Source organism: Miniopterus schreibersii (assembly GCF_964146895.1).
Source record: "Miniopterus schreibersii genome assembly, chromosome: 12".
Lineage (NCBI taxonomy): Eukaryota > Metazoa > Chordata > Mammalia > Chiroptera > Miniopteridae > Miniopterus > Miniopterus schreibersii.
In genome coordinates, this window is record NC_138112.1 from 68877354 (window position 1) to 68898569 (window position 21216).

A 21216-nucleotide genomic window follows, 5' to 3' on the forward strand; every position below is an offset into this window, starting at 1 on the left:
AAAATCAAACCAGCTTTAATACCAATATAGTTCTCTCTTTTAAATATGTTCCCAGACAGGGTGCAGGGGCAGGCTTTTGGCAGGAAGAATGGAAAGGAAATGTGGAACAAAATGGAATGGATCACCCAAGGCCTGCCCCCACCCTACCCAGGGCCTCTGCCACGGGGCACTAGGGCCTGGGCTGCTGGAAGGGGAGGGGGAGGTGACAGCAGCTTCCTCTGGTCCAGTTATTGCAGGGGTGTGGAAAGGGCTCTCCTCCCCTCCACAACCCAAAACTTCTCAGGATTATTACTGCTTTTTGGCCCAGCAGAGCTGGGGCCTGGGCTCCACTGATCTGGGAGGGGCCCCTTTGCCTAAAATGGACTGCAGCTAAGGCATGGGGGGAGGGTGCCACTGGCTAGGCCTGGACTGCTCAGTAACTGCTCTGATGGCCCGTGAGAATGTAGAGGTTGCTGTGAGCCCCAGGGTTGTCGGTGGGAATGCTTTCAAGGATGATGTCTCTGGAGGGGCGGGAGAGAGGCGGATGTAAGCAAGGCGGGACCACGCTTGGGCACATCCATCTGGCCTTGAGGGCATCTGAAAGGGAGGCCAGGGCACCATGTCCTACCTGTGGGCCCCAAGCACTCGGAAGACTCTCGTCTCATCTGTGATCTCTTGGGTCACCTGAGAAGAAAAGGGACACTGAGGCTACCCCAGCGGGTCCTCTCCTAAGAGGCAGAGACCACTGAGTAAAGGGCAGCCAGGTTCCCGTTCCTGAGCCCCACTCACCTCATTGGTGTCCAGGCTGCGGCCTTGCATTCCATGGCTCCAGAAGGCTAGCACGCTGTCCTGCAGACACACTAGGAGGGGCAGGGCTGCTATGAGTCCTGCGCCTGCCCTGAAGATGTTGGCTTCACCAGCCACGCCCTAGGCCCAGATCTTGTGTACCACAGGTGACCAGGATGGCTCTTAAGAGGGCCTAGGGGACCTGACTTCTTGTCCTGCTGCCAGCGGAAAGGCCCGGGATACTCCCACCCCTACCTCTGTCTGCCTCACTCACCCACAGTCTCAATGGGGAAGTCAAAAGTCAGCACAGGAGCCAGTGTGGCTGTAGGCTCGCCCAGCAGGTTGACAATCCTCACGCAGCCTGCACAGGGAGAGGGCTGGTGGGCAGGGAAGGGGTGGCTCCCTTCTGGGGAGATGACCCAGATGGCTTCCCTCACCATCCCCACCCTCCACTGTCCGAAGCCTTAACCCCAGAGGCACTCACGGTCAAAGCAGACTAGAACTGTGTCCCTGTCCACCTGGATCACCTGCTGGGCCGAGCCTGGGAGCCCCTCTATAGGCAGAGAAGGGAAACATGAGCCACCAACCCTGTTGTTGCCCCAAGAGGAGGACATGGGGACATGCTACCGGCAGCCCTTGGCCACAAATGTATTTCATTCTTCCAACCTGGCAGGTCAGAATCTCACTGCACAGCTAGGGAACTGAGGCTCAGAGGCAGTGACCCTTCCTCAGGCTCACAGGGAGCTGGGGGAGGACAGGGGCTCTGGAGTCCGGAGAACCAGGCTTTGGGACTCAGTCGCTGTGTGACCTTGAATCTGAGCCTCGGTTTCCTCATTCATAACACAGGCATGATGATGCTACCCTTGCAGGGCCATTGTGAGGACTGAGGATGAAATCCTGTTCGTTAGACCCCTGGCTCAGGGCCTGGGGCACAACAGGGCTTCAGTTCAGTGCACTGTCTCTTCTCCTTTACCCACTGCCACTCACTCTGCTCCCGTGAGCTGTCCCAACACCCAGTGTCCTGCTTCCTTGTTCAGAATGGAGCCTCCAGAACCCACTTTGCCCAGTCTGGCTCTGTTCCTGCAGCCCCTGCAGTGTTGGTCAGTTTTTTCTTGCTGCTGAGCCCTTTGATCTAATGAAATCTTTTACCGGAGCCCAGCTGAAGGGAGGCTGGCCCTCAAGGTTTCTGTGTGTGTGTGTGTGTGTGTGTGTGTACACACACACACACACACACACACACACACGGCAACCCAGCCCTCCTGCTTACCAGGTGGTATGAGTACATCAGGTGTCAGACCGGCCTCCAGGGGCAGGACATGGAACAGGACACGGCAGCCAGGCCCCTCAGGGCCCTCGGCCCCCACACACACCTGCGGTAGCTCCTTTCCATCCAGGACCAGTGGCTCCAGCATCGCTGCTGGACTGGGCAAGGGGCTGGAGAAGTTCTGGAGGCAGCAGGGGTGCTCAGATCTTCATGTCTTCCCCCAATCCCCCTGCCACCCACTGGGGGATCCCCTTGGCCTCACCCCCCCCCCCGCCCCACACCTTCAGCAGCAGGAACTTCTGTAGCGGCTCATACCACTGCAGCAGGAGCAGACTGGTGGGCAGGGCAGCCAGCAGGAAGGTGCTGCCTGTGTAGGGGTTCCGCACTGCAAGAGAGGCAGGCAGTGGGGACTGGGCCGGGCCTGCACCAAAACCCCTTTCTGGTCCCATCCAGCCCAGTTCTTACCCACACGACACTGCAGGCAACCTTTGGTGTCAGGAATCTTGGTGGACAGGGCAAAGCGCCTGCAGGGTAACAATCAGGGCATGCATCACAGGTGCCATCCACAGGTGAGGGCCCCGCAGAGCCCTAAGAGGTGGGTACTATCATCTCCACCTTAGGTAAGAGACTAAGGCTCAGAAAAGCAAAGCACCTTGCTGTGTAACAGCTGTGAAAAGCATGGGATCTGAAGCTGGTCTTGTGGCTCCAGCACCCACCTCTACAGCCTGGAGTCTCTGATCATTCCAAGGGTTTAGATCTCAGAATTACCTCTGTGTGACCTTGAGCAAGTCACTTAACCTCTTCATGCCTCGATTTCCTCATCTGTAGAATGGGATAACAGGGCCACCCACCTCACAGAGTCCCAATGAGGATTCAGTGAGTTAATACAGCAGAGCCTGGCACATCGCATGCTCTTACAAAGGGCTAGCTTAGTCACTGAAAATGGAGAAATGAATGAAGAGACAAGAGCATGAAGGGGCCAGGCGCTGATGCAGGCTCCAGCTCCACCAGGCAGCCAGAGTGCTCACAGCCCATCCCTGCCCCACATGACCCGTGTCATGGATGGGCAAATGGGCTCAGAAATTAAGAAAAAGGCAAGAAAAAGGCAAATGGCCAGTGGCTGGCTCACTTTGGTGCCTGGGAAGAAGTGGGGCCCTTGCCTTGGTTACTGGCTGTTCCCCAAACCCCCAAGGGACTTTCTGAGACTGTTTCTTCCTCTGGGCAACAGGGCTACATGTCAGCACCCCTACCACCTCCTCCCAGTGACCGTCTGTGCCCCTGCCAGGATGTGGGCCCTGCCGAAGAAGCCAATGCCCACCTGTGTGCCTGTCTTTCTCTCTCTGCCCTGTCCTCGTTATCTCTCCCCTTGTTCCTGCCATTCTCTTCCCCAATTGGCCTTTAGCAGATATTTTTGTATTTGATTTTTTTCTCCAAGCAATTCTGGTTCTCCGCTCTTTATATCTGAAGTGGATGCTGTGACTCCGTGATTTTCCAGACACACACTCAAAGCTGCCTGTGAATTGTTGGGGCTCTGATAGGCCTTTTTCCTGCAAGTCCCGGGCCAAAGCAAAGACTGGCTTGGGGACTGAGTCAGGAAGCCCTAAGGCCGGGGGCTCCAGATGTGGTCCTTGAGTGAGCCCAATGCAGGAAGGCCATCTCCCCAGCTAGTGTAGCCACTGGCCTGGCCTCCCCGCCTGGCCCACGGGCTTCCACCACCTACATGGTCATAACAACATCTAAGCCCACAGCCTAGCCACCCCCCCCCTTGGAACTCCGCCTCACTCTGACAGAGGTCCCACTTGCATATCTCAAACTCAATGTGACAACACTGAATTCTGCTCCACCCAGAGCTGATGACAGCTCCATCCTTCCCGTTGCCTAGGCCAGGAACCTTGGCGTCATCCTTGACTCCTCTTTCTCTTCCATCCACCAACTGTCAGGAAATCCTGTTGGTTCCACTTTCAAAATAAAACCAGAATCCGACCATTTATCACTTCCTTCACTGCTACCCTCACCCAAGCTGCAACTCCCATGTGATTATTTCACCAGCCTCCTGACAGGTCTCCTGCTTCCACCCTCATCCCTCTAGTCTATTCTCAACACAAAAGCCAGAGCAATTCCATGAGAACCTCAGTCCACACAACTCTACAGTGGCCCTCAGGCATCTGTGAGTCAAAGCCAGAGGCCTCACTGTGACCACGGGGCCCTTCCAGATCATCTTGCTCTTAATTCATCTGCTGGTCCACACCAGCCTCCTTACTGGACCTCAAACAGGTCAGGCTGACTCCTGCCCCAGGACCTTTGCACTAACGTCTACTCCCCTGAGATGCCTTTCCCCCAGATACCCACAAGGTTTGCTCCATCACCTCCTCCAAGTCTATGATCAAACAGCAGTCTCAGCGAGGTCCTTCCTGACCACCTGTTGTTTAAAACCACAGTCCAGCCCAGCTGGCATAGCTCAGCAGTTGAGCATCAATCTAGGATCCAGGAGACTGTGGTTCGACTCCTGGTCAGGGCACAGGCCCGGGTTGTGGGCTTGATCCCCAGCAGGGGGGCGTGCAGGAGGCAGCTGACCAATGACTCTCATCATTGATGTTTCTCTCTCTCTCCCTCCCTCTCCCTTCCTCTCTCTAAAATGAATTAAAAATATGTTAAAAAAACAAACCCCACAGTCCATGCCCAACACCTCCTGGCCCTCCTTCCCCTCTTCATGTAGCACTCCCTCTATGCATCAATACAGAATATACTACTTTTTTACGTTGTCCTTCTTTCTCAACAAGAAAGTCTGGAGAACACAAGGGTCTCTTTAGTTCACAGATGTATTTCATGCCCCAGCCCACTGCCTGGCACATTCTAGGTGCTGAGTGAACGAGGGACTCTTCTACCTTGGACAACTCCCAGCACCTCACAAAACGCACAACACAGTCTGCTCCTCTGGAGGTCTACCCACCCCTCCCCCTCCCTCCCACTCACTCTGGCCTGTCCCCAAATCCTGTCAATCCCACTTTCTCAACATTTCTCCAGTCTCTCCTGTTCTCACCATCCCCTAGACTAATCCCCACCTTGGGTCACTACACTGGCCTCCACCTTTCCAGGTGCCCTCAGCCTCTCCCACCAACTCATCCTTCCCTATCACCAGAGCCTGCCAGCTACACCTCTTGTTTTCATCCGTCCAGTCGAGTCCCTTTCTTCCTCCCCCAGCTCCAGGAGAGGGCATGTGAGGTAGGCCTGCCCCCCCCCCCGCCCAGTGCATCATCCCCTGGCCCAGTGATGGCTCAGGGGTGGGCATCGGCCTCAGCTAGACCAATGAGAATTGGCCCCCAAATCAAAAAGAGAGAGAGAGAGAGAGGGAGGGAATTGGTCCCCAGACTTTTGTGGAAATTACTTGGAAATAGAAGTTCTGGTTCCACAGGGTTTTAGGTAGTAGAATGCTGACCTGGAACTGTGGGCAACTGATCGGAAAGCATATGTGAGAATGAAGGTGATAAGAGGAAAAGGGAGCCAAGGGATGCACGAAGATTCCTGATGCCATTTACGCCTGGATCCAGCTGGGCCTGAAGCTAACCCTTCTCCTGACGTTCAGCTACATGAGCCATTAAATTCCCTTTTGTACTTAAGCCAGTGAGTTGAATCGCCTGTCACAGGAAGACTCCTGATTGGCATACAAGGGTCCTTCTAAAATGCTCACAGCACTGCTGCCAGTTGGATAAAGCCCAAATCCTGGGCCTGGCATCAAAGGGAGCGCTCTGCCACCTGTGCAGCTTCCTCACAGGCTGCTCCGCCCTCCTCCCGAAGGCCAAACACCTTGTAACTCCCCAGTCCCAACCTGATTCACACTTGCTCTTCCCTCTGCCTGGAAGGCTGTTCCTAAGTGCCTGGCAGACTGCTATGCACTTCCAAACTCCACGAGCTCACCTGCCCTTTTTGAGGCTTCCCCTCCCCTCCCAGCTCTCCCTCCTCTCCCTCCAGTTCAGCTCAGGGGCTGACTCAAGCCCAGCCTAAAGCCTAGCACATACTAAATGCTCAGTAAATATTTGCCCCCCATCCTAAGAACCACAACTCCCACAATTTGCAAAGCAGTTTCACATCCACTACTTCCTTCTTGCCTCCCAACAGGCCTGGGGTCAAGGGGAGGGGAGTCAACTGCAGTGACAGATGAGGAAACTGGGGCTCAGAGAGGCATAGTGACGTGTCTAAGATCACAACATGTCTAAGATCTAAGGTCCCAGTAACGAGCAAGGCCAGAGTCCAGCTCTGACGGCCCCTCTGCCTCCCCCTACACCCCTCTCCCCTGCACATCCAGGCTCCCCCAGGGTCCCCGACCTGGGGATGATGCGCTGGGTGAGGCGGTTGGTGGGGATGGAGAGGGGAACCTGCTGCTGTAGTCGCCGCTGCTCAAATAGGCCTGGGAGGTCATGGGACCAGATGTGCGAGGATTTCCCTGCCAAGGAGGGAGAGAGGGGGGCTCAGAGAGTGTGCTGGTGGGCAGTATGCACCCCTGCCCCCCTGGCTGCCCCAATTTGTACCTGAGAGTGACAGCAGCACATTATTCACACAGTACAGCCAGGCGCAGCGGTGTGAAATCAACTGCAGGCCACAGAGTGACAGGTAGACAGGCAGTCAGACCCCAGGCCCCCCAAGGCCCTCTGCCCTCCTCAGCCAGCTGGGCCTCACCTTCTCCAGTGTATCCTCGTGCAGTTCATGCAGGTTGAGGGTGTAGATGCCTTCCTCAGCCCCCACCACCAGGAACTGATCTGCAAGTTTGGGCACGGGGTCAGAGGTCAGTCATGTGCCCTGGCCCAAGCTGGGGATTCCCAGGCTCCTGCTTCCTCCCTGCCCTCGGCCTACCCCGGGTGACAGGGTGAATCCAGGTGACAGCAGCGTGGATCCTCAGGGGACAGCCATTAAAGACCTTGGAGAAGCAGGCACCCATCTGGGGAGGTAAGAGGCTGATAAGGAAGCACAGAGGCAGTGGCTGGTGGGGCGGTAGGGGCTGCAGGGCGGCGGGGCAGACACTTACGTGCACCTTGGGGGTTGGGGGGAGCCCATGGCAAGATGATCTCTGGGAGGGAAGGGAGGAGTCAGAGTCAATGTGATACCCCTGGCCTCCTATCTCCCCAGTCCCTCTGTAGCACCCCCTTACCTCAGGATCCCCTCGGTGCTTCACGGTGGCCCAGGCGGTGGGGAGAGGTGGGGGGCTATCAGGGCCTGGGAGAGGCTGGGGTGGGGTTCCTGCAAGCAGAGACCCAGTGTAAATTCCAGGCCTAGCCCCCACCCTGGGCCTGCCTCCTGGTCCCCTGAGCCTGGGACTCACCTGGGGGGCTAGACAGAGGGTCCTCAGCTGGAGGCTTATGTGGGGATGGCCCCAAGAACGGGGCCCGCTTGATGGTTCCTATGGCATCATCTGGAGAGTCCAGCTCCTGGCGAGAGGGTCAGGGGGCCCAGCCCAGCTGATAGCAGGTCACCTTGTAACCTGGTCCCACCCCAACTGCACCCTCTACAGCACTTTCCCCCATCCCCAGCTCCAGCTTCCCTCCAGTCCGCACCTGGAGTTCCAGGACTGGCCGGATGGTCAGGCTCCTAAGGTGCACAAATCAGAGGGAAATGAAGTATGAGATGTGACTGGTCCCGGGCCTGGCTGCCCCTTGCCTCCTCAGGCCCAGCCCCTCACCTTTCCTCCAGGGCCTCCTGGACTGACTGCAGCAGGCTCCTGGGCAGGGAGGGGAAGGGGTCAGAGCTCAGCCTTTTCTGCAGCCCCTAAACCCTCCCCTGCAGCTTTCCTCTCCCTCACTCACCCACTCAGCTCCTCCTTTCCCAGCAGTGTCCACTCCTCTTCCCACTGTGGGGAAACCAAGTCAGAAAGATGGGGAGAGAGACAGAAAGGCAATGTGAGAGGGTGACCAAGAGGTTATGGAAGAGAGAAAAGATAGATGGAAAGTGAGACAGTAATAGGCAAAAGACTTGTGAGAGAGAGAGGAAGACAACGAGAGGCAAAGAGATTGTGAAAGAGACAGAAAAACCGCAGAGAATAACAGAGATAGCGAGAGAGTAAGGCAGAGACTGAGACTGTGGGAGTGACGAGATGCTGATAATGAGAGACAGTGAGAGAGCAGAGGCATGAGTCAGCCAGCCAGTGACAAAGGGCCTGCTGCAGTCAGTCCAGGAGGCCCAGGCAGAGAGAAACAAACGTGCTGAACAGGGTGGGGTGGGGGTCCAGGCGTGTAACAGGTGCACTTTTTCTAAAGGTATAGTCACCTTGCCACCTTCCAGATGACTGTCCAGAAGGACTTGGCCCAGGAAGAGCCCCCAGCCTTCCAAGTCCCTGGGTGGGACAAGCCTGCTTGGACAGCTTTCCCAGGCCCAAGGGCCAGTGCTTCAAAGACCCTTTGATTCGAGATGCTCAACCTCCAGCATAGCCCCCTAGCCCACCCCTCACACCACCCTTCCTACACAGCCAGCCCCTCACCGGCTCATTTAGTGGGTCCGTTTCCTTCCTGCGTGGAGCGCCGAATTTCACCTGGTGAACTGGGGGCCCAGCATACACAGGTTAGAGGGGATGAAGACTCAGGACTTAACCCTCACACTCATACCAAATTCATATACAGCCCCCAAAACAAACCACACACACACAGTCCCCCCACCCAATCCACACACATAGCCCCACCCACCAAATCCACACACCCAGCCCCACCAAATCCACACACACAGCCCCCCACCCCACTGACTCACACTGGATCTCTGAGGGGGTCCTCTCAGCCTGGCCATGCTGACCCCGGGAGTGAATGGTGTCTGGAAACATGTCATAAGTCTAAGAGAGAACACAAACAGTGGACACACACCAAGCACTCACCTCACACCCACCGCACACCACATCCAATGTGCTTTACACACATCCAAGTATTTATTTTCATAACCTTCTGAGATTATTGTGAGATTAAATGGCACCCTTATTTCGCAAATGAGAAAACCAGCACACAGAGGCAAATAACTGGCCAAAGATCATAAAGCAGAAGATGGCTGAGTGAGGGTCATGGTCAGCCTGAGCCAAGGGCAAGAACCTATCAAAAGGCAGTACAGGGAGGCAAGGCTGGCTCAGGGAAGATTCCTAATGGGTGGTTCACCTGGAGGGAAGCTCCCTGTGCTGGAAATATTCAAGTTAAAGGGACCTTGACCTAGTCACCTCTGCATTCCCAACCAGGTCAGGCCAAGACTCAATTCCCCAGCTCCACTCACTCACCTCTAGATCACAGTCTTCTGGGGAGAGGGTGCCCAGGTGGGGGTCATTGGCCTTGTCCAACAGCTGCGTGAGGAGAGCCCGAGGGAGCTGTTGCGTTGTGAATGGGTGCTGGAGGATTGAGGAGAGCTCAGGATGGTCGCTGGCCCCCAGGCGCCTGCTTTCAAGCACTGAGCCCACTGCCCCACCCCCTGCCTCCCACCTGTAGAAGCTTCTCTGCTGTTGGCCTCTTCTTGGGGTTCTTGGTCAAGGCCAGCTTGAGGAAGTGGTGGAAATTCTGGGTCCTGGTGGGCATAAGAGCCCCCAGACCCAAGTTAGCCCTCACGTAGGCCATCCTGCCAACTGCCCCTTGCCGCCACTCCAGAGGAGTCTGCTGGGCCTGCCCAGGAAGGAGCCAGCCAGAGGCCAAGAGCAGCTGGCCTGAGCAATACTGCTGTTGCAACATGGAGGCTCCTCCAACAACCACCTGCCCTTCTTCCCTGTCCACACCAGTCATGGGCCCAGAGGTGGGGCCCAGGCCCCTCCCACAGATGGGTCTGCAGAATACCAGAGAGGTCAGTCAGGGCTCTTGAGGCTACACCCTGGGAATTGGCAGATGGCTCCTCGACTCCCATGAAGACTGCTGAAAAGGGGGCCCCAGCAAGGGACATGAGCCCTCACCAGTGAGTCTTGTCCCTTAGCTTGGGCGGCTGGAAGCTGCTCTTGGACATGAGCATCAAGGCCCTATGGAGGGCAAAAGGTCAGGAGTTGCAGGTCAACAGGCCCCAGGGGTCAGGCAAGGGGCAAGTTTTCAGCTGACCTCATGGGGTGCAGGTGGAATAGAGGGGGCTGCAGCTCGCCCAGCTCAATGGCTGTGATGCCCAGGGCCCAGACGTCACACAGCTCGTTGTAGCCACCTTTGCGCTCCACAGCAGCCACCTCCGGGGCCATCCTAGAGAAGGGGTCACAAATGGGATGGCCAGGTGCCCCACCTGTGGCCCCTTCTCCCTCAACTGGAGATGCAGCCTCACCAGTATGGAGTCCCAATGAAAGATCTCCTCTTAGCCACAGATGCCGTCAGCTCGCCTGACACCCCAAAGTCAGCTGCAGAGAGAAAGAGCTACTCTCACCCGCCCTCTGACTGCCAAGCCCCACCCACCTCTAAGGTTCAGACTCAGGATGCACCTGGCAGGGCTCAGAAAACAGGCCGACTAAGTTCAGCTACAACTGCTAAGGTCCCCCTCCTGGGAAGGGTCAACCACCTTCAATCTCTGACCAAGTGCCAGATCAGATGTTGGACTCCATACAGATCCAACCACATCCAACTTCTAGTGGGAAGGGAGGACTCTTCTACTTTTCTCAATGGGGAAACTGAGGCCCGCGCTGTAAAGTGATTTGCCCAAGGACACCCAGCACTTGAATGCAGGCTCTAAGATTTCCAGGAGCTCCCACAGAACCTTCACCCTGATTGTGTCCCCAGGGTACTGACCCAGCTTGACATCTCCCTGGAGGGTGAGGAGAAGGTTGGCTCCCTGCAGGAATGGAGAAGAGAGAGTCCAATCTGGTGTTTCTGAGAATCTCCTCCCTCCCCAGTGCCCAGGCCAGACCCCTACCTTGATATCTCTGTGGATCTTCCCCTGAGAATGCAGGTGGTGCAGCCCCTGGGGACAAAGAGGAGACCCTGAGAGCAGCTACCCAGCACCATCCCACCTTTCCTGAACTCTCTCTGAGGACTGGGCCCCCCACCCAAGCCGCTTCCTCCTCCCCTCTCCCCAAACAGGAAGTGACTGAGCCAAGAGGGAAATGGGCTGCTTCCGGCACCAGGGCTGGGGCCCCTTCTCCCAGGACCCACAGCCCCTCAGGCCAGCCCTGCTTGAGGCACTCCACCCCCCCATGCACTGGCCAGCTGGGCTCCCTGCCCACAGCAGGGAGACTGGGGGTGTGAGCAGCCTCATGGGCCTAGCTACCTTCAGTGCCTCTCGGCAGACGTAGGCAATCTGCCTTTCCTCCAGGGGCCCGGTGGCTGAAATGGAAGGGGTGAGAGCTGGCACGGTGGTCTGGGGGATAAGCTGACCCTCCCAGGCCACCCTGGGTCAAGGAAAAACCAGGCAGTCTGGTATACAGAGCCCAGAGAAAGGTAGTATTTTTCTCAAGGTCACACAGTCAGTGAGGTAGGCTTGGGCCCCAGCCCTCCCTTCCTGGCACATGTTGGGGTAGAGGGGGGGAAGAAGGCTGTGGCCCTCTGGGGCCTGGAGTCCTGGCCCTCACCATGGTAAATCTCCTGCAGGGACCCCCCTCCACAGAACTCCATGCAGATCCACAAGCGGTCATTCCTGGGGGAACAGAGAGCTGAGGTGGGCACATGGCAGGGTAACATGGGGGCTGCCTGAGAGTGGGCAGGGAGATAAGGCAGCCTCACCTGAGATAGCTGCCAATGTAGGCCACCACATTGGGGTGGTGGCACTCACGCAGTATAGTGATTTCCTGCTGGAGGGAGCTGATGTCGTCCCCTGGGGAGCACAGGGCATGGGGAGGGGGGACCTCAGAGAGATCACCCTAACTCAGTGCCCTCATCTGCAAATGAGCATAGAGTTCTTCCTCCCTCCAGGCCAGACAGGTGCCAGGAGACAACACCTCCTAGGAACTGCCTCTCAGGGGGTCTCGGAAGTGTCAACTCTCCTCCCTCACACCACGCAGCCAGGCGCTCTGCCCTTCCTTCAGCGCAGAGGCCCTGGCCCCGGGCCCTCACCTGGGTCTAGCTTGACTATCTTGACTGCGGCCAGTTCGGATGTGACCGTGTCGCGGGCCTATTGGGGCAGAGGGGGAGAAACAGCATGAGGAGGGGGCGGGGCTGGGGGCTGGATCCCGCGACAGGGCGCGGAGCGGGCATCCTCCTGGCCACTCTCCCGCCCGTCCAGCCGCCCGGCGCACCTTATAGACGTCGCCATAGGTCCCAGCCCCCACGCGCTGCAGCAGCTCGAAGCGGTCCCGCGGATCCTGCAGCGACACATCCCGCAGCAGCGCCATGGCCCGGCGCCGGCGGGCCGGCGGGCTGGCGGACGCAAGCTGCGGAGCCGGAGCCGGCGCTGGGCGGCGCGGGGCGGGGCGGGGCCGGGCGGGCGCCGGTGGCTCGGAGGCCGCGGGGGCGGGGCCGGGACCTGGGGCGGGGACTGGCGGGGGATGCCCCGCCGCCCGGCCGGGAGGAGGCGCCCACGGGACAGGCCCTCGGCGGGAAGGGGAAGCCCCGCAGCCCCGCGGAGCCGACCGGGCCGAGGTCCTTGAGCCAGCCACCGGTTCCCTGCGAGCCCGAAGGCTGAGGAAAAAGGGCGCTCCACCCCCGCCCCCTCAAATTCCCAGATGAAACACAGACATGTACTTTTTTTACAAAATGTATTCATCTTCCTTGGAACTGAAAAATAAATCTATGTACAAAACAGAGATCAGGTTCCCCTCACCCACTCGCAAACCCCTGCAGATTTCCTCCGGGGTCCCCTGAGAGGGGCGGGACCTAGGGAAGGTTCCCAGAGGGTCAGGAGAGAGGTCTGCTCTGATCTGGAGCCAGTTGGTCAGGAAGGAGGCGGAGCTCAGGATTCACACAGGCTGGATAAGTTACATATCCGGGACTCGTGGGATAGGGAGGGGAGGAAGCTAGGGTTCCAAATTCTGGAAGCCCCCCCTTTTAAATTCTTTGGGGTAGGGGGTTTAGATTCCCAAGGGAGGAAATGTTCTCCAGGCTGGAGGCGGGACCTGCGCATCTAGAGTTTAGGGTGAAACTTCAGCCCCACGGGCTGAGAGCTACCCAGAGCAACACTGGTTAGAACCTGGGTTCGGAGGTGGGGTCTGAGTTTCCTGTGATTGGACATTTATGGGGCCCAGGTGAGGTTTCAATTGGCCAGCTGGGATGCTGGGGGATGAGATCTATATTCCAATGACGAGCGCTGGGGTAGAGACTGACTCTGGGACCCGGGTACCCGAGGCTCAATTTCAGGTAGGGGTGAGGCCTGGAGGCAGGCTAGGCTCCACTGTCTGGAGTGGAGCCTGGGCTCCTGGACGGCCTCGAACCGGACTAAGAGCCAATAGGGACTGAGGGCCAGCTCCCGTGCGCTGACAGGGAGTCTTAGTGCACAGTTCAGAGGCCCTTGCGCTGCCGCTTAAGGAAGGAAAGAGTGTAGTCGCTGGGTGTAGACACCTTCTGCTTTTTCATCTGCACTTGGGATTGCGCAGTGAGCTGCAGCTTGATGGCGCTCGAGTTGATCTTGGTGGCCACCAGCAGCTCCTTCATGCCCTTCATCTTCTCGCTCTGGAAAGTGAGCACTGGACCCTCCGGTGGCGGCGACGCAGCAGGCGCAGGCGCTGGAGCTGTGCTGCCGCCTTCCGGGCCACGGGCAGTGCTCAGGACTGTGGCTGGGGGCTTCCGGGGGGGTCCTGGCACCATGCCCTGCCCGGCGCCTGGGCCCTTGTCCAGCGCCGGCTTTTTGGGCGGCGGTGGCTCTTCGGGCTTGGACTCCCTCCGGGGGCCTCTCCGCCGGCCTTCCCGGGCTTCCTCACCCCAGGGCTCCTCCGCCTCAGCCGCCTCTGACTCTCGGCTCACGATTCGCACCTTCTGCCGCACCTGGGCGGGACAGGGAGCGCAAGCTGAGGGAAAGGCTGCAACCCAGTGGCTGGATCCCCGGGACCCAGCCTTGGCCATCATTTTGAGGCCTCAGTCTCATATGCACCCAGAGGGGATGAGCAGATCCCCTTCAGGGCCACAAAGGCTCTGGCTCCTCTATAGCTGCTGCCACCACCTGTCTTCCTCAGACCTGTGCAGCTGCCCCTCACCTGTCCTTCGAAACGACCTAGGGACTGCACAAGGAAGGTGGCCCAGCCCACGTGCAGCACAGGCGTGGGACTGCCTTCTTCCCACTTGCAGATGCCATCGTAGAACCGAAGCAGATGAGCGAAGCACTCTGGGTCATGGAGAGCAGACCCCTGGCTCTGGGTGCCCTGGGCAAGGGGGAAAGGAGGGCACAGATCAGAACCCTACTCACCCCTTATCACAGGGCACAGGCCAGGCCCCTTGTCCAAGCAAAGAGCGCTGGCTCCAGAAGAGGTGAGCATAGGGGGAGAGAATTCTTAGAACCTCCTTCCTTTTATAAAACCAATCCTTAGCCAGGACTTGGAAAAAAGGGAGAACCATTCCTTATCTCCATCCCACCCCCCTCAATTGAATAGGGAGCCCTGGCCATGAAAGAGATGGGCTTTACCCCCTTTACCCAAAGGAATAGGGGAGAAACCCCTCAAAGACCCTCAGCTCCCTGAAACCCTGGCCCAGGACCTTGGCTACTGATGAACGGAACAAAGCTCTGTGGTGGGCCACCTTCCTCATGCAGTCCCCATATCCTGTGACTGGGAACCCTGATTAGGTGGGAAGGTGGACACAGGTAGAGCCCTTCACCTGGGTCTGCTCCCCTGGCCGCTCCTCGCCAGCCTCCAGCAGGCTAGCTGCCTCCTTCAGCAGGTTGGGGATGACATCATTGGCTACTTCAAAGAACTCCTTGTAGATCTCTTCATCTTCTCGGCAGTAGTTGTAGCTGTGAGAGCAATAGGGAACTGTGGGGCCTCAGCCATGGTGGGTACCCCCAGGGGCCTGGTGGGGGATGGAGCCCAGGTTTCTTTTCCTGGATCATCTAGGGCCCAGGTGAGTAAAGTCCTCACTGCAAAATAATGATGTCTGTACCAGCCCTGAGCAAGAGTGAGGAGGGAAGCATGGGGCAGGGGGGGCAAGGTATACTGCTGGATGATGGTGGTTGGCAATTAGGAGGAAGAGGGGGAGGAGGGAAAGGTGTGAGGCCCTCATCAGGGATCCCTACCTCCTGGGTAGAGAGTAGCCTTGGCTGCCTACAGAATAGAGGGAGGAGTGGGGCTTGGGACCCAGAACTCACTATTGGATAAGGGTGATTGGATATTGGGTGGAAGAGGAACAAAGGATGGGCTAAGACCCTAGTGGGGGGATCCTCACTCCTGGATGACAGTGGCCGTGTCCGCCCAGGCCTGCAGGGCTTCACGCACATTGCGGTTGCGACAATGGTAGCCAGCCAGGTACATGTAGGGGTAGATGTGCTCATCCCGGTAGTAAGTCTTGGCTGAGGCAATGCCCTAGGGATAGAGCAGAGGGCCCTCAGGGAGGCAGCCCCCAGCTGTACCATTTGGCAGGAAAGTCCCATCAGATCACACCCAGAAGGTGAAACAGGCAAGATCCCAGAGAGTCCCATCTTCAGTTCCACCTCTACCCCCTGCCATCCCCTCTACCAGTTGCTCCTTCAGGTCTGCAGAACTGCCTGCTGAGGCCTGGGCCAGAATGCAGCGAGTGGAGACCCCCACAGAACAAGGACTAGGGAAGGGGAGCGGTCCAACTGGCAAGCTCAGGGCATGTCCCTTTCCCAGGCTTTCCAACACACTCCTACACAAACGCCAAAGCCTTCCGAGCCCAGCCCAATGTCCCTTCTACCCCTAGCCCCACCAAGTTAACACCCCCTCCTCAGTGCTCCCAATTGTAACATCTATTACACTCCAAGAAGGACAATGAGAGGCAGCAGAAAAGGACAAATCCAGGCTCTGACACTCCCAGAATGCCCCTCAGCACTGCATATGTACATGGTAAATACAAAATGAGTGATAACTCCGAATGCATACAAAGTTCTTCTCTCACCTGCCCCCTCCCAGTTCCTAGGTAGAAGGGAACCCCAGCCACTGTTGGGTTTCCCTTCTGTACCCTCCTGAGATGTCCCCACCTTGTGGTAGAGGGTGAGTGGGTCTGGCCGGCCAGGGGTGGGCTCCAGCTCCTCCAGATCTGCCAGGTTCCCCAGCGCCATGGGGTACCTGGAAAAAGGTCATGAGTCCAGGTTGCCACCCAGCCCTCAAAGGCCCAGCCTGGCCACTTCCCCCTACTGACCTTTCCAGATGTCCCAAGTCATAGAGCAGCCAGAGCAGCTTCTAGAGGCCAAAAGAGAAGTATGAGTTGGGGGGATGGGGGAGAAGTCCTTAGTCTACCAGGCAGAGGTGAGGTCCAACACCAAAAGGGATCTCCCATCAAGTGGGAAGGGCCAGAATTTAGAAACTAGCCCCTTATTGGAGTCAAAGCCCTTTCATGTCTTTAATACCACTCTCCCAAGAGCCCTGAGAAAGGCCAGGCCAGGAATTCTTAACCATGTTGCAAAAGGGTAAGTTGAAACTCAGGGAGGGAAAGTGCCCCTGCCCAGGGTCCCAAGGGCACACCTCACCTGCTGCAGCTGCAGCAGCTCCAGGGAGTCGGTGTGCAGGTCAATGGAAGGGTTGATGGCGCACACCATAAATGCCACCTCCATCTTGCGGTCACAGCGCATGTATGATCCTTTTAGGTACAGCCAGCTCTTGGGAGAGGACAAGACCAGATGTCTCATCATGGCCCACCTGTGCCTACTCCAGGGAATGACAGCCAGGAAAGGGGCCCTCCTGTGTCCCCTTCCTGACATATATAAGTGGTGATGGGAAGAGGGGAGTGTGGCTCAGGAAAGCAAAGCCAGCCCCTTGGGTGGCTTGGGCTAGGAGTGTGAAGGGAGCAGGGGGAGGAGGCAATACCCGCTCAGCCACACCAGCGTTGACTGTCTGGCCCCTTCGGTCCTCATTGCCTTTGCCATGCCAGGTGACCTCAGCTGTCTGCTCTCCATTGGGCCCAAACACAACCCAGGCATGGTCCTCAGACAAGGCCAGGTGGACATCCCGGAGACCCAGAGCCTGGCAGGCCCCCACCACAGCAAAGGCCACACCGGAGCTGTCCAGTTTGGTGCCTATGGAAGGGGGAGGTAATGAAAGAAGATCCTCTCAGCTCTGGCCTAGAGGAAGGGGGCTAGGTAGTGACTGGCCATGTTCCCTCCCACTGGCACCTCCCAGCCTGTGCCCAAACCCCAGACCCTTCTCCATCACTCCTCTATCCCCTTCCTCCTATGTGTACAAAACCTCTCCCTCCCCATTTACATCTCCTATTAACAATGGACTTTCTTGGATCTTCCTAGTTCCGGAAAGTTTGTTATCAGTTATAACAAAATGGGCAAAAATAGGACCAGGAGACTCCTCTTTCTTTCACACACCCACTGGCAAATACTCCTAATTTATCTCTGCACTTTTTTTCCTGTTAAGCTCAGAAGCAGCCTCAAATTCCTTCTCAAATGGTCCTCCAGGATGTGATTGCTAGTCAACTGGGCTTGGAGCAAAAAAAGATCTTTGCAAATCTGAGCCTTAAGCTATCACCAGGAAGTGAAGCCCCTGGTCTGTTCACTTTCAAAGCATTTTCATAGATATTTCATTTAATTGTCTCAAACATAGCTGGACTTTGGCTCCTCACCCCCCAAATCTACTGCTGCCCTCTGTGCCTCATGCTGGGCTGTAGGACTCCTAGAGTTGCTCACTGGCTGGGATAGGAGTGCTGAGGGGGCAGAGGATGGTTAATGGATTTGGAGCCAAGTGACTGGGGTCTAGTCCCAGCCTTGCCATTCTGTGTGACTTTGGCACATCACTTCCCCTCTCTGGGCTTCGGTATTCCTAACTGCAAGGGGGGGGGGGGGGATTGACACCTGCCCCACCTCACAAGGCTTACAGGTCTCAAAAAGGCTCTGTAAACCATGTGTTGTGAAGAGGTGGGCCAAGGTTGTCAGGTGAGACAGGATTCTTGCCCCTTGCCACCTGTGGGGCTCCAACCTGTGATGAAGCTGAAGAGGGATTGGATATGGGCCCGATCCTTGAAGTAGGAGCGGCTAAGGCTGTTCCAGATGACATCGGAGACCTTTTTCACCAGCTCGCGGCTGGAGACACCCCCCTCTCGAGGGTACAGAGACAGGTCGACGGCACCTCGGATCTGGGCGGTGAAGCGTGCATAGAGCGCAGCGATGATGGATAGGTCAGCAACTGGGAAGTAGGTAAGGCCGCCAGGAGGGTCGGGCGCGGGGCTGGGCTGGAAGGTGAGCTCGGGCACATTGGTGGGGATGACGCGGTTGACAGCTAGGAAATGCTCCACGAAGCCCAGTACCAAGGATAGGAGCACCAGGTCCGGCTCCTCTCGGCCCAGCTCGGCTGCGAACAGGCGCACCACGTCGTCTATCGAGCGTAGCGGGAACAGAGTCTTCTGGGCGGCCTTCAGCCCCATGGCGGCGGGCCTCGGCCTGCGGGCGAGCCGGGAGAGGGAGAGTCGGCCGGGCACGGCCAGGGAGCCCCTTCCCAGGCTTCTCTAAGGTTCCAACACCCTCCCACACACAGACACACACACAATCCCTTGCTTCCCCGCACCCTGCACCCTCCACTCGTCTGCTCTTGCGTTGATGAGACCCCCTCAGCCAAGGCTGTAGGGCCTCCTCGTCCCCCACAACCCCAGGAGCCCCGGCCCCAATGGGGGTCGCCCCTGGAACCCCGCTGAGGGACGCCAATGGCCACCCCGATCCCTCTCTGCGACAGTATCCCCAGGCCCTAGAGTCCGTCCGGAAGGCACCCTCTGGACAAGCCCCCCAAATCCCAAGAAGAGTCCTGGCTTCGGTCCCCCGCGCCCACCTCCGCGCTTACATCCCACACAAGGCACCGCGGCGCCCACCGCCTGGAGCCTGCTGGGAAATGGAGTTCCGCCCCTTGGGCCGCACTGCCTGCCGGGAAGCGGGATCCCGGGCCCTCTCCTACCCCTGCCGGGCCTCGAAATGGTGGCCGGCGGCGTCAGTCCACTGTGGCTTATGGGAGTGGTAGTCGCTGCTCCGGGCGCCCCAGAGGTAGGTGAGGAGCGGAGGCAGCACCGCCTCGCTGAGGTTCTCAGGGATTGGTCATTCCATTCTACGCAACCAGGTAGCCCAGGGGCCGCAGTGCACCCTGGGAGATGTGGTCCGGAAAGTGACCGGGCACCCTCAGGCTGTCGCTGCGCTTTTGCGGATTATCACCTGTCGGTGAGACGTGAGGAAAACGGGTGCTTTCAAATGCTGCTGGGGTGTAAATGTGTTCAGCCACTTCAGCTGGACATTTTTGGTCTCCATTAACACGTAAACGTGCCTATTCTCTGTCTAGCAATTCTTCCCCAGTTCTGCCCATGAGGAAACTCGAACGCATGTGCACAGAGGAACACCGAAAGAGGCTTTGCAGTTGTTTGTAATAAGGTGAAAGAAGAATGCAGTGCTTCTATGCGTCCTAAAATGGCTCTTCAGGACACATTGTTGAAGGAAAAAAACAGCAGAACAACATGTTTGGTGGGGTAGTATTTATATTAACATTTAAACCTTCAAAAAAAGTACTAAATAGCCCGTCTGGTGTGAGTCAGGGGTTCAACATCCACCTATGATGCAGGAGATCGAGGTTCGATTCCGGGTCAGGGCACATGCCTGGGTTGTGGGCTCAATCCCCAGTAGGGGGCATGCAGGAGGCAGCCAATCAATGACTCTCTCATCATTGATGTTTCTCTCTCTCCCTCCCCCTCCCTCTCTGAAATCAATAAAAAGACATATGTGTTTTTAAAAGTACTAACTAACGTTTACAGAGTCATTCATTCATCCCTTATTCATTCAGCAAACAGATTGTGTGCCCTCAAGGGCCAGGCACTCGGTTCTAGGCACTAGGTATGCAGTGGTGAGTAAAACATCAAATTTCTGCCCTGCTTCTCCTTTGCAGGTTTCTCCCTTAAAACCCATAAGCCCAGTGCAACCACAAGAAAACATTCAGCAAAACAAAACTGAGGGCATTCAACAAAATATCGGACCAGTACTCCTCCAGAGTCAAGGGCACACCAGGCCCGCCTGGCTGTGGCTGTGGCTGTGGTTGAGCTGGGACCTATGAACTAGGTCAGGGTAGGTTCCATCCCCAGCAGGGGACGGGCAGGAGGCCGCCCATCAATGACTCTTATTGATGTTTCTCTCTCTCTGCATCTCCTTTCCTCTCTCTGAAATCAATAAAAACAACAACAAATAAACATATATTTTTTGAATGTCAAGACCATGAGAGACAAGGTAAACTGAAGACTGATAAACTGTTGCAGATTAGAAGAGACTAAGGAGACAGGACAACTAAATGCAATGTAGTGGCTTGAATCCTGGAACAGAAAATGTTAATTAATGGAAAAGCTGGTGAATACGGTGGCCTACAGTTCCAGTTTGCCCATTGCTGAGGGTACTCCATATATAACTTTCAGTTTTAAAACCAAACCAGTGAAGTCTTGGGCACCTTGGAGCCCTACTTGTGAAATTCAAGTAAAGTCTGTAGCTTCACTAGTAATTTTCATCAATTAGTTTTGACAAATGTACCACGGCTGTGGAAGGTGTTAACATTAGGGGAAGCTGGTTAAAGGGCATGTGGAGAATGAAGTCACCAAGCACTGAGTTCTGGTGTTCTCCCTGGTGTAGAAGTTGGGAGACCAGGAAGACCCAGCAAAGAAGTGTGAGAGGGCTCTGCCAGAGAAACGGGAGGAAAACCAGATGAGCATTGGGTGCAGAAGACCAGGCATGGAGGCAGAGGCATGCAGGAGGCAGCTGATTGATGGTTCTCTCACATCAATGTTCTCTCCCTCTCTCCTCTCCCTTCTTCTCTAAAATCAATTTTAAAAAATTAATTAAAAAAAAAATGAATCAACCAATGACTCTGGCCAGTTAGCTATTGGTTGGAGGATCGTCCCAATGCACCAGAGTTGCGGGTTCCATCCCATCAGTGAAAGCATGAATGAGCGGAACAGCAGATCAGTGCTGCTCTCTCTAAAATAAATAGATGAAAAATGGGAGAGTGATAATATACAACTCTGTCAGGGAGCTTTCCTGCAAAGAAAAGGAGAAACATAAGATGGCAGCTGGGGGGGGCGGGGGGGAGAAGGTTATTGTTGTTGCTTTGTTTGTTTTTTAAATAAGAGTTTATTTGAGCCAAACTAATAACATATGCTGGGGAGCAAGATCTCAAATGCTCCCAGTGTTGCTGTTGTTTAATGGGAGAGCTGCTGATGGCCTTG

At 56.6% G+C, this 21216-nt stretch overlaps 2 protein-coding genes across 4 annotated transcripts; both read right to left on the reverse strand.

Moving 5' to 3' along the window:
* On the reverse strand, positions 1-12331 carry MAP4K2 (mitogen-activated protein kinase kinase kinase kinase 2). Its single transcript, XM_081153415.1, has 32 exons — positions 12174-12331; positions 11992-12049; positions 11662-11752; positions 11511-11575; positions 11210-11265; positions 10856-10903; positions 10732-10774; positions 10274-10346; positions 10063-10194; positions 9924-9986; positions 9466-9547; positions 9267-9374; positions 8759-8837; positions 8496-8554; positions 7825-7868; positions 7701-7739; positions 7576-7609; positions 7344-7449; positions 7173-7261; positions 7050-7091; positions 6878-6962; positions 6704-6783; positions 6556-6616; positions 6353-6470; positions 2495-2553; positions 2311-2414; positions 2033-2210; positions 1250-1318; positions 1040-1126; positions 769-839; positions 608-663; positions 1-500 (listed from the first exon to the last, which is right to left on the reverse strand). Exons 1-32 carry the CDS (start codon positions 12267-12269, stop codon positions 413-415), a joined length of 2463 nt encoding a protein of 820 aa, XP_081009541.1. The 5' UTR covers positions 12270-12331; the 3' UTR covers positions 1-412.
* Positions 12332-12624: 293 nt separating this feature from the next.
* MEN1 (menin 1) lies at positions 12625-19047 on the reverse strand. Of its 3 annotated transcripts, none has more exons than XM_081153460.1 (10): positions 18813-19047; positions 17958-18418; positions 16842-17050; positions 16505-16633; positions 16177-16217; positions 16016-16103; positions 15244-15380; positions 14680-14815; positions 14064-14228; positions 12625-13854 (listed from the first exon to the last, which is right to left on the reverse strand). In XM_081153460.1, coding segments are annotated over exons 1-10 (1851 nt in total). In that variant the 5' UTR covers positions 18815-19047; the 3' UTR covers positions 12625-13371. The 3 variants fall into 3 exon arrangements, with proteins under 3 accessions (XP_081009586.1, XP_081009584.1, XP_081009585.1); XM_081153458.1 differs by having other exon boundaries at positions 18801-19039; XM_081153459.1 differs by having other exon boundaries at positions 18924-19033.
* Between the last annotated feature and the right edge of the window lie 2169 nt (positions 19048-21216).

What these genes read in the sequence shown, in the direction of transcription:
- MAP4K2 (XM_081153415.1), bottom strand. Translation starts at nt 12,269, where the DNA reads ATGGCGCTGCTGCGGGATGTGTCGCTGCAGGATCCGCGGGACCGCTTC. An exon ending in GACCCCCTCAGAGATCCAGT is followed by an intron (nt 8,555 to 8,758) that starts GTGAGTCAGTGG and finishes CTGGGCCCCCAG; the next exon opens with TTCACCAGGTGAAATTCGGC. An exon ending in GCAGCCTGGACACCAATGAG is followed by an intron (nt 664 to 768) that starts GTGAGTGGGGCT and finishes TTTTCTTCTCAG; the next exon opens with GTGACCCAAGAGATCACAGA.
- MEN1 (XM_081153460.1), bottom strand. An exon ending in AGCTGCTGCAGCTGCAGCAG is followed by an intron (nt 16,218 to 16,504) that starts GTGAGGTGTGCC and finishes TTTGGCCTCTAG; the next exon opens with AAGCTGCTCTGGCTGCTCTA. An exon ending in GACTTGGGACATCTGGAAAG is followed by an intron (nt 16,104 to 16,176) that starts GTCAGTAGGGGG and finishes ACCTTTTTCCAG; the next exon opens with GTACCCCATGGCGCTGGGGA.